Source organism: Salvelinus fontinalis, chromosome 11, assembly GCF_029448725.1.
Source record: "Salvelinus fontinalis isolate EN_2023a chromosome 11, ASM2944872v1, whole genome shotgun sequence".
NCBI lineage: Eukaryota > Metazoa > Chordata > Actinopteri > Salmoniformes > Salmonidae > Salvelinus > Salvelinus fontinalis.
Window position 1 is genome coordinate 27,967,005 of NC_074675.1, and position 12,607 is coordinate 27,979,611.

Here is a 12,607-nt window from a genome sequence, read left to right on the forward strand (position 1 = left end):
TTGTAATAAATAATGTGCACATTGAGCAAGTTGAGGATACTAAACTGCTTGGTGTAACCCTGGATTGTAAACTGTCATGGTCTAAACATATTGATACAATGGTATCTTAGATGGGGAGAAGTCTGTCCGTAAAAAAGTGCTGCTCTGCTTTATCAATAAAACAAGTCCTACAGGCCCTAGTTTTGTCGCACCTGGTCTACTGTTCAATTCTGTTATCAGGTGCCACAAAAAAGAGACTTAGGAAAATTGCAATTGGCTCAGAACAGGGCAGCACGGCTGGCCCTTGGATGTACACAGAGAGCTAACAATAATAAGCATGTCAATCTCTCCTGGCTCAAAGTGGAGGAGAGATTGACTTCATCACTACTTGTATTTGTGAGAGGTATTGACATATTGAATGCACCGAGCTGTCTGTTTGAACTACTGGCACACAGCTCTGACACCCATGCATACCCGAAAAGACATGCCACCAAAGGTCTCTTCACAATCCCCAAGTCCAGAACAGACTATGGGAGGCGCAAGGTACTACAAAGAGCCATGACTACATGAAACTCTATTCCACATCAAGTAACTCATGCCAGCATTAAAATTAGATTTAAAAAAACAGATAAAAATACACCTTATGGAACAGCGGGGGCTGTGAAGAACAAACGCACTATACACACATGTAAACATAGATTTTGTGTTATAAATATATGGTAGTAGAGTAGAGGCCTGAGGGCACACACTTAATATGTTGTGATTTTGTTTAATGTATTACTGCTTCAATTTTGCTGGACACCAGGAAGGATCCATAATAAATACAAATTTGAAAATCCCAAAATGAAGTCATTAAAACCACATACCCTTCTTTAAATGATTGAATTGGAATTTCAGTTTGCTTCCTGATTTGACTGCTTTTAACTCCAACTGAGCCCAACCCTGCTCTAGAAGCCCAACTGCTGCTGTTTAAAAAAAGAGACTCTGTACTACAGTATATATGGAAACTTTACATAGGCCCTGGAGTTATCCCTGGTAGGGTTATTCAATGTGGCTAGGGAAAACTCCTGGCCCCTGCATACATATGGCCACTTATGTACCCGTGGTGCACTAAGACGGTTACTGTGGGTCGGGTCTAAAGAGCTGAGCTCCCCAGAAGGAGAAGTGACAGAGGGATGTTTGTCAGCAGAGAAGGTATTAGTAGGGATGTGTGTGTATAGGATTCGGACAAGCTGATGTTTCAAAACAGAGGTGTTACGCATCTTTTTAATATGTCCTCGATCCTACCTCCTCACAGGGTTTTAGTAAGATTAGGATCAGATCCACTCTCTGAGTCTCTGCTCTCTGTCTATCTCTGTCTGTCAGTCCCTCTGTCTGTCTATCTCTCTCTCTCAAGCGTGAAAATCTAGGGTCAGTACGGCATAGAATAAATGACCCCTTGTTTCTACAGTTTGTTTCCAGCATTTCATATCTCTGTCTTTATCTTGCATTCAGTTGGTTGGAGGTTGGACACAAGTATCACAGACCTGCATACCACTCTAGACATGATCAATATTACACACACAAGCACTTACTGTACTTCACACACAAGTCTCTAAAACAAACGTGGTTGTGGAAGTTTTCCAGCAGCTCCTCAGCCCATCTGATTGTGCATGTTAGCAAGCTTTGCTGCCTTGAAAGATCAAAATACATCCACATGTTTGGCCATAGCTGCTCGCTAAAACCAGCTTTTGTCCAAAACTCCACTGAAACTACTGTGATTCCATGCATTTTGACACTTAGCCTTGTACCATTTGTCCCAGCCCAGGATTAAACCAGTTTTAAACAGCCCCTTCCACCATTAAATCCATGGTTTTTCCACAGATGGACAGCAGAGAACAATATATTGATACATTGCAATGTAAGTAAAATGGTCCCTGGTGATGGTAAACTCTGATAATGGCCAGACATCATGGTTGGTACAAGTTGGGATGGGAAGAGTGTTGGGTAGGTAAAGAGAGGTTTCTGGGCAGCTATATGCATAACTGTCTCATTTCCCCAAATCCAACCAGTTTTGAACAATAATATAACTAATGGTCATGTTGAAATAACATGGAAACTATGTTGACGCAACTTCTTTATGTCCAAAGGGGTTGAGAGCCTGTCAGGTGACAGATGACCATATCGTGTCATCATTTAGACAAGAGTAAAAAGATAAACCCTCATTCGCTTAAGTATTTTGTAAAACATAATTGTTTCAGTCTAGACCATCATTTCAGTCAGAGGGAAAAGTCATTTCAGTAAATGGTGCTAAAAATGTTGTCCTACCAGGTCCATCACTCACTAGTAAGACATCTCCATTCCTCCTATGGCCACCACCCACCAATAAGATATCTTCATTCCTCCTAGGGCCACCACCCACCAATAAGATATCTTCATTCCTCACATTGTAGAATGCATAGCTTATGTAGAGCCAAGTTCAAATTAAAAGGTAACAGAATGAAAGGCATTAACATTTCTCGATGTGAAAGGCAATCATTAGACCCTGTCTACTGTGTGTCTGAAATGGCACCCTATTTTGAATATAGTGCATTCCTTTTAAAACAGAGCCCTATGGGGTAGGGCCCCTTTATATAGGGAGTAAGGAGCTGTTTCGGGCACACTCTTAGACGATGGTGTTTTTCAAGCAAGCTGAAAAAGCCTACTCGGTGGATTGATAGACAGAATTGAATCACGTTTTAGCATTGGAAGAGAATGCAAGTGGACGGGATGAAAGGGCTCCAAATGGTATGGAGGTATTAACCGAGGGTCAACCCAAAATATACTTGTAAGCTTAAATGTAAAAACAAGGGTCTGAATAAACAATTGTCGAAAACCAAGCAAGCACCATTTTGGCATTCAGAATCAGAACCACCCAGAAATGTAATTTGAGTATTTTGTCAGCTGAGTAAGTCAGTGCTTCTAAACCGAAAAAGAGGAGTCACAGTCATAGCAGCTGTAGCAAAACCATTACCATGCCTTTATCAATGTATCCCCTGATATAATACGAATTTTCATAATGAAGAGGTCTTTGAAACACAACAGGTGAAGTCAGTGGATGCTTCATGCTTCACTGGTCTCAATCCCCGTGTTTCAAAGAAATGTTAGAATACTGATTTGCAAATGTTGAGAAACTTTCACCAGAGCTCAAGTAACTCCTCTAACTGTTAAAGTAACAGGTCTCCCCCCCTACAGTGCCTGTGAATCGGCGGCGTTTAGCCTGCTAGGAAGGTGCACCTGGCGTAGGCGATACTTAGTAGCCGCACAGGCATCCCCAAGACAACCTCCATAGCGTGCCAAGGGCGCGGGGCTCCCCGCCGCGTTACGCGTGAAGTGGGAGCCACCTGCTGGGCTCTGGGGAGAGGCGAGGTGTTTCCTGAGTGAGGGAGGATTTTACTTTAAATGTTATTCATCACCTCTCAAATAGTTTGCTTTCATGTAGCTCGTGTCTCTCAAAGCTTGAACTCAAAGCTTTTACGCACAACTGGTCTGGAAATAAACTTTGTTTTTACTGCGAAACTGTTTAGGTTGCCCGAAGCACATTGGCACCTCATTGAATAAGTTGTCTTACATGAGGCTGTATTATAAGGATGGCTTACTCATGTCATACCTATACCTAAACAAACCGTTTGATGTTTAGCCTGTCACGTGAACGAACAGCAAAATAAGGACATTATCTAATATCTTTCATGAAATTTTGGCTAAATGTAAATGCAGCATGTGGCTCGTTTTGATAGTTTTGATAGTGACCAAACATATTCGAGTTACACCTTTGTCAACGCCTGTATCCTGAAACACTAGCGCTTAGGAATCGGTCAACTTTGGAACAATAAACTATTTACGTGAATGACATCACATTCCCCACTGGGAAAAACGTTTTTTCAAGTCATTTCAACAACAACCACACAAATGATTAAATGTGATGAAGTTGAATCAATGTGGAAAGCAGATTGGATTTGCAAAAAGTCATCAATAAGGGAATTTCGTATATTTTTCACAACTTTTAACGTAAATCCAATTAAGTGACATTTAGTTGTTGATTTCACGTTGAATTCACGTTAGTTGGCAACTCAACCAAATGTAAATCAAACTAGATGTTGAACTGACGTCCGTGCCCAGTGAGTGCAATATCACAGGTCAACACCCATTGAGGTCTGCCTTTGATAACTTAATAAACATTATATAAATGACATGTTTTAAGCCCAACGAAGCCTATCGTAACCGAGATTTCGTGCTGGTAACACGGAATATAAAATAGGCCTACCAATGTCTAAATTTAGCAATTTGAGCTATGTGTTACAGCACAAAACATGCTTGGCTAAATTAGGCTACATGTTATTGCGTTGTTGGATGCACTAAGGTTCAGGCTAAGAGCCTATTACATTTATTCGATTACATTTTGATATTAGGCTATTATCTCTTGACAAATTAAGTAGGACCTAGTATAGCATTTGATGAATTCAATCATTTGTAATATCTACTTTATCCGGTCTTTTTTAATCGAAAGAAATCGACGAGAGCATGGGCATTTAAATGTCTCAGTAGGCGCTAAGTGAAGAGCCGTTTGATGTAAACACTCTTTGCAGTTACCAAACCATGCAGAGGCCCACATCTACATAGCTAACAGCAAAAATGGGATTTGTAATACCCTTGGGTCGATGTTTATTGGAATATTGTGCTAAACTAGATATACTAGATATAACATTAAACGTTTTGTTTAGTTGGATAACTTGGTGTGACTTTACTTAGAAATATATTGTTTGTTTGGTTGCCAAAGTGGACATGTTGACAATAGTAATAGGTGAACATCCTCCCCTCCAACAGGCCTGAGGCTGCATGGACACTACAGAATCAGAATGTTGTGGATACAATGTATAGCTTGGTGCTGTGAAATGAACGTGACTTTGACTGGAAATATTTGGAGGGGATGAATACGAATTAAGTTACCAAAACGCACTCAGAAATCAGAGTTTTTCCCCAAATGTGCATTTCAGTTCTTGCCCCCCCCCCCCCCCCCCCATGACCATCAAAGTATAATGTTGCCTTTAGTTAAGCTGAGTTAGTATTATAAATTATTCATAAAAGCTATTATTACTACGCTCAATCGTACATTTCACGACCACTCTCTCTCAAAACCGAATGGCAATGATTTAAAACACACATATAGGCCAGTGTACGTTGCGTAAGTGGACCTGAAAATCAAATGACTGGTTTGACTCTTGTTAAAGCCTTGAATATCAGCAACTCATAAAGATACAGCTAGAGCCTCGAGGCCTACTCGAACAAAGTGAAAATATAAACTCTGAAATTGAACTTCACCGAAACATAAAAAGTGAAAGCTTTTAGAAATGACAGAATGATTAATCGCCTAATGTGGTTGTTCTTTGTTTTTTGGGGTATTTTTTTATTTTAAATTTGTTGATTAGGGCCTATGCAAATTTGCTCCTGGGGCTGTTGAATGTGTAAATTATCAAAGCAAAATATATTAGCAGACGAAGTTCGCAATTTCAATGGAAACAGCTTCAAGAAATTGCTCTAAAATGCTACAACACCTTCTGGGTATTGTTTTTAATAGCCTCCAGATGAAATATTTTTTTTATTTGAACCTTTATTTAACTAGGCAAGTCAGTTAAGAACAAATTCTTATTTTCAATGACGGCCTAGGAACAGTGGGTTAACTGCCTTGTTCAGAGGCAGAACGACAGATTGTTACCTTGTCAACTCGGGGATTCGATCGTGCAACCTTTCGGTTACTGAGCTAAATTATGACTGACAATATTGACTATAGAAATATGGGAATTTTACAGTTTTAAACAATCTGAAAGAATGTCTGGGTAAGCTATAGGCCTTACAAACGATGCATTGCTGCCACCCAGTAGCCTATATACCCCATACGTCTTCTTTCCCCTAAAAAGTGGTAGAAATAGGCCCCTCCCACTGACAGCCACTACTATGCCCTGAAGAACATTGCATGAATGTGCCTGCGTCCCAAAAGTATTAGCTTTCTTTCTTCGTCTCGTCTCCTCTCCATCATTGCCATTGATCTGTAGGGGTTATCAATTCGCTGGACAATTGTCCATTTTTATCAGCTTTGTGTAGTAGTTGGCTACAGCTAGCCTATGTGTAATTGTTCCGTTTTTGCTGTATCTATAGAATATGTGGATTGTGTGTACATTCTTCGTTTAGATATTCAGCCTGTATAAATTCAGTTGTGGGGTTAGCACCATTTCACCAGGTCAAATTCCTAGTACATATAAATACGTGGCGAATAAAGGTGATTCTTATCAGTGGTCAGGGAGATGCGGTTTAACTGTAGGCTACTTGGTGTTGGACACGGTCCTTTCGACAATAGGGCCTATAGCGTATTTCATTCACACCAACCCTTTCCTTCTTTCATTTTCAGGAATGGATTTATGGACTACACATTGCGTTAGGTCTAGCCTACTAAATGTATTGTGGAAATGATGATAACTTGACATGTAACTAGTTTAGTTATATAAGCCACAACTCGTATAATTGGATCAGAGGCATAGTAATGCATCAGTTGACAAATGACAAATGAGGCCCTATTCTTTCACACCATGTTGTGTGTTATTCTCCATCCTTGCTCAATCATTCATGTGGAGGGCACTGGCTATAGCAGCCTAGACTACATCCATCTATCCCTTGTTACTGCTGTCTAGACTAAAGTTTGTTTTATAGGCTACAACCCACGGGTATCTACAACAAAAAGTTGAAATAACACAAATACCTATTATTATTATTATTAGGCTATTATTATTATTGAATACTTACTGTAAAGCACAGAGGTAGCTGTGTTGTTTGGTTTGTTTACATGAGACGTCTGGCGATGGAGCTACTGTGAATTCCCGCTAAGAAAAGTCAGCACTGACAATATGGACTTATGGATAGAACCCAAGAATGAAGCCATTGCGCCAATCCTAGCCTATATCATGATGACCATTGAAGTTTCCAAATCAAGACATTGGTTATGATGTCAGATGTACACGTCGTGCTTTCTCCTTAGTAGATGCATCTCCATGACAAAAGTTGGGTATAAAAACAGCTGAGACATTATATCATGTGACTGTGCACAGCGATGAGTTATCATGATAGCATACCTTTCAATCTAATATTTAAATATATAGGCCTACAATGGGGACTCACGGTTACGTATACAATTTGTCTTTATTGGCACAATAGGATATCAATATATTATCCATAACTCACCACTTCTGAAGAAATAGGCCTACACTGTCAAATGATGTATGTTTCTTACCTGTGTTTCGGACAGGTTCAGCTGCCTCGCCAGCTCAGTGCGCTCGCGGCCGACTACGTACTGGCAGCGCTGGAACTCGAGCTCGAGCCGGTAGAGCTGCTCGGCGGTGAATGATGTCCGCGTTCGTTTTGGCCTGTCGAGGTCCAGGCCCTTTGGCAACACGATCTCCCGGATGGTGCCCTTGGCATCTGTGGATATACAGCCAGACACCGTGTGTGAAATGTCCCATAGTCTTATTATAATTGCACACGCTGTAGTAGCCTACCAATGTCATTCTTTTTTGTACCGACCAGGAAGATATTGTTAAACATTGTGCTCCTACGCAATATAAGAATGATCTCTTGACGTGAGCATTGTTTTCAGTATGAGGACATTGACATCTAGTTGTCTTCCTTGGAAATATAGGCTAGTCAAGTTTGTAGTAAAATAAATAAAGAAGGGGAAGAAGTAATAGATGGATAATATATTGTAAGAATCACAATATCCGTAAATAAAACTCAATGCACCTTACAGAGATAACAGGCATATCCGTTCGTTAGATAGATATTACGAGTACAATGCCTTAGAATAGTTCTTCCATATTTTCAACTGAGGGTAGGCTATGCTGCAGTATGTAATGGAACTGGACATAAGTTAGGTATACCATTTGGATTTTTTTTATTGGGGAATAGGCTACCTCGGAGTTTCACACATTCACTATAGTAGCTTGCTTTTTTGCTGTGTTCGGGGAATATTCTCAAGAAGTTATAGCCAGAATAATGAGAACTGAAAGATACTTCCCTATCCCATTATTAAATTATAGACCTACCGGTACGTAATTGTCTGTCTCGGCGCAAGTAGGCCTACATTTTTGGAGAGCATGTTCTCAGAGTTATATTTCGAATTAAACCTCTGCATTTGCCATGAGTCCTAGAACCCATCCTGAAGAATATAGTGTAACCGGCTAGTTGACGCATCAGTACACAACGTTAAATATAGCAATTTATGGGACAACGTGAAATCGTTTTGTTCAGTAAAACATCATGAAATGTGTGTTTTTATATAAAAGTATGGAGTATGCCTAAGATGCTATTTATGCAATACCAAACACCTATTAATAAGTGCAAAACATATAGACTAACCAAGCTGGGTCCCACCATAAAATAAATATGTCAAAGGAGCAGTAGCCTAGATCTGTCGAATCATGTTGCGTCTAAATCTATTTCAATTCCTCAGCAAAACTTAAATTGAATCAAAGTTATAGAAGATATAAAAAATCTGAACCACCGTATACTATTTGAAGTGTTGTAGGCTATACGTAGGGCTTATGTGGTTCATCCACATAGGCCCTACAGCCTATATATTGCACATTTCATGGGGAAATAGCATCTATAGGGCCTATACGGCACGGTCTCTGCGTAGAGCTTGTCTAACTTCCATGCAAGCATCCAAGGTGTTAGCAAGAGCTATAGAGACGCGTTCCAACATTGTGCATATTTATCATTTCTAACTAAACATCTACTCATTCATGATACTCAATTTTAAAATCCTCAAAATGTACAACTTTGCAGCAGGGCCTTTCAAACGGTTTGCACGCACATCGAGACTTTGCACATAAGACAGACCGCCTGACCTTTCTCTGACCTCGGCTTCTCAAGCGGTACCTAGCGCATTCAATCATCAGCTTTAAAAACAAATAGTGACACCGGCTATTGCGAGCTTGGTGTCCCGAGCAACTCTGCCAAAAACGCTCAACTCGCCCTCACCACATCTAATCAATCTCGGTCTACCGCCGAGGCCGTTCACTTCTACAATTATGGGGCTTTCTGTTCACATTTAGCCCCGGGGCACGCGCAATGAATTCAATTATGTAGACCTTTACTGTAGGTGGTGTGTATGATTATCGTTGTTCAAATGAAAGGTTCATTTATACATTTGGTGAAAATCAAATGTGCACAAATAGGGGGGAAACTGTTTTTTGTAAGAAGAGAAATTAATAATATCAGTGTTTCTGTGGGCTAATAGTTTGGTGATTAACTGATATATGGTGTTACGGTATCCATGACAAATATTAATCTCACATTGGTGTGAAAACTATCCGGGTAAGGGGCATGGATATGCTATTTTAGAAATAAGTGTTCAACTTGAATATAATGAATAGGCCTACAAGTTCAAAAGTTTCAAAATAAACTGAAATCAAATGTTTTTTTTGCTGCTCACTATGACTATTTACTTAGAAAGCCATATTCATAATTTTGATATTATCTCAATAAGGTTTTAAACAAACAAACAACCCAAAAAAATCACCTGTATACTTTAGGGTTTGTTGACATTGACATTATAACGCATTTTACAGCCCTGACTAAAGAGCAGTGCAAAGAGATGTCATTACGCTCTGAACAAAATTATTCAGTTTCATTCAATGAATGTTATTCTAAGTCAGTCAGTCACATAGCCTACAACTACTATAGCCTATTTGACATGCAATAAGTATTTTATGTAATTTTGCACACACCTTTAACAATTTGACATGTTTTACAAACGGTTTCTTCTTTTAAATATAATTTATTTCTGCAAATGCATACTCCTGGAACTATTTTACTATATTTTAATACGCATTAGGAAAGTAACTAGTAATTTACCAAATATGGCATGGTATTGTTTTGTTATGAGAAGAGAATGTTCATTTACTACAAACTATTGAACCATCATGACCATCACGACACATACACTTACAAGATACTTGGACGTGGTGAAATAAACTATGGAGATATCAGTTGTGTAACTCATGCATAGAGTAGGCCACTAATTACACAATTATACATTTTGAAATTGAAAATAGTAACTTATGTTTTGTTTGATTCTCAACACATTTTTTTAAAGAATTTGTAGATCCTAAGAATCACAATATATATATTTATATTGTTAAAAAAACTCTTAAGTGAGTAGACACATTTTGGAGAATTCCATCCAAAGATGGCAATAGGCCTAGAAAGGTGGGGCTCCATTTCTTTTGATCAACGAGAGCACGGACAACATATTGCTTAATTTTTAGTAATAATACCTTAACTCAAACAAAGATAACAACATGACCATGAATAAACACACACAGAAGTACACATGATGGTTTGTGTTTTTTTTAAAGTAGTTTGTTTGCCAATAATTAAAACGTTGATTCATATAGTACAAAGCAGCTACTGCTATTATTATATGTTATTATTATCTCTATGCTCTACTGTACATTTTAATCTCAGATGTTCATAATTTTCATAAAAATTTCGCTCGAATATTTTTCTTCTAAGTATAGCAAATTTGTTCCAAAAAATAAAGCTGCTGTCAGTTTATAGGCTAGCTATATATTCATTTGTTTAAAGTATATTGGACATATATAGTATTATATCTTTATCTGCATATGAAATACCTTATTTTATTTACAATAAATCACTGCAACTATTTGCTTATTTGTAAGAGTAAAGGTATTATAGTAGTAGTAGCAGTGTAGTAACATGGCCTAGTTACCTAGTAGTAGTTGTTGTTGTAGAATTAGGCTATTAATAGTTGTGATTGCAATAGTGGTATATTTGCAAATGAATTAAATATATTACATGAATTTAATGGAAATTCTCAAATATTAAGAATGATAAACACCTGGTTTTGTTCAGTAACTTATGCAGACAATATGTTCCCTCTTTTTGCAATTTATCCTTCTAGATTTCCATTTTCGCAACAACAACAATAAATAATATTTCGTTACTAACCTCGAACTAAAATCCTCCGGCAGTAGTCTGGGTCCACTCCTAAAAGTTTATCATGTCCGTCTTCACTGGAGGAGGTCGGGGTGGAAGCCGATGTACCCGGGGTATCGGTTGTGCTCTGCACCGGCGACCTGCCCCCAATTTCGGTATGGCATTTGTCTATCCCGTCACGGCACTGAGAGTTGGATCCAAGGCGGTGGTCGTTGTTGCGATCCTCGGCGATCTCATCGCCCATATTCGTGGCTTGATCGAACATCGATTTGAATATTGGTGTATAGATCTTCTGTATTCTTCACCTCGCTATTGGGCAGTTATTGCTACTCTTTGCACTTTTAAGTCATTTGCAATAGTTCTCTTCAGCTGTGGTGAGGCAGACCATGCCCCAGAGTAGATCCAGTTACAAAACAGAACCCGTCACGCCGACCTGGGATGGAACCGAGCTGCACTGCAAGTGTCTCGGCATGTTTCAGCACTATCTTGCGATCCGAAGTACAGGAGAGAGATCGTGGATGGTGGTGAGAATGAGGGGGCCCTTTGGACAAGCCTAGGGTCCCTCCTCAGCTATAGGACCGCGCTAAATCTAACATGCATGTTGTACGTACAGTAAGTGTATAGTCTACAAGGAGAGACCAGATCTATGACCAACGAAGCTGGGAGGTGCTACATTTGCTCACCCACATATAAATAAAATGAAAGACGAGCGCGTAACCGGCAGAAGAACAGTCTCAGCCTCTGAACAGCACAGTCAGTTCACTCTCTGCATCCAAGAAAGGAAACTTGTTGTCCTATAAACCAGGCACCCCAGAGCACGGGCATGAAATCAGTTAGTTTACCACCGTTTGAGTTGTTGGTTTCGGTGGAGCTGTCTTGGCGTGGTCACGGATGTTGGGTTGTTGGTGGTCTGCTCGGGGTCTTCTTCCTTTGGAGAGCGCAATAATGTATGTGTAGAGAATGTTGGGGAGGGGCGTTCAAACAGGGGAAAGGGTCACATGAGGCAAAACAAACCAAGTAAGGCTTGACCGAGCCATTACCTGTGTGTAGCCTATACGTCTTGTATGATTGCTCAGATCATCTTGGTGGCGATCATTTTGCTTTGTCTTGACGGTGTGACAGTCATATGGACAATAATGTTGTGGCAGGGTGCACTTTAAAGAGGCTGTCACCAGCAACGTAATATCCGGTTTGCTCGTCTTTGATTGGTAAACAGACAGATCAGTCAGTCTACGTTCTAAGAAGTGTATACCGCCGAAGAACCCTTCACTGTAAAAAAAAAAAACTATTATTATTAAGTAACTGGTTCCACAGCCTTTTTTAGTTCACTCAACTCTTCGGTCCAATTGTTAACTGAACCTAAACAAAATATTTGACCCAACTTTAGAAAATGTAGGCAAAAATTAAATCAACTTAAAATTATGTGTTTTCTCAAATTGTATCATATGTTCATTCAACTAGAAATTATTATTTGGGCATTTTACCTAAAAAGGGCTGTGGAACTAGTTACACAAACACAGTGCTTTAACATACAATGTTTTCAATTGACATACTTGACACAAGTTAACAAAGGCTACATGATTACATTATGCATGTTAATTTATAC

The 12,607-nt window shown here is 39.3% G+C and overlaps 1 protein-coding gene across 1 annotated transcript in view; it reads right to left on the reverse strand.

Annotated features, from left to right (window-relative positions):
• The window catches only part of vax2 (ventral anterior homeobox 2), a 31,480-nt gene extending 19,368 nt beyond the window's left edge, over positions 1 to 12,112 (reverse strand). The window contains exons 1-2 of the mRNA XM_055938243.1: positions 11,014 to 12,112; positions 7,277 to 7,464 (exon numbers count right to left, since the gene is read on the reverse strand). Of these exons, the coding sequence (XP_055794218.1) occupies positions 7,277 to 7,464; positions 11,014 to 11,266 (441 nt within the window). The 5' untranslated portion in view covers positions 11,267 to 12,112. The remainder of the gene's footprint in view (positions 1 to 7,276; positions 7,465 to 11,013) is intronic.
• Between the last annotated feature and the right edge of the window lie 495 nt (positions 12,113 to 12,607).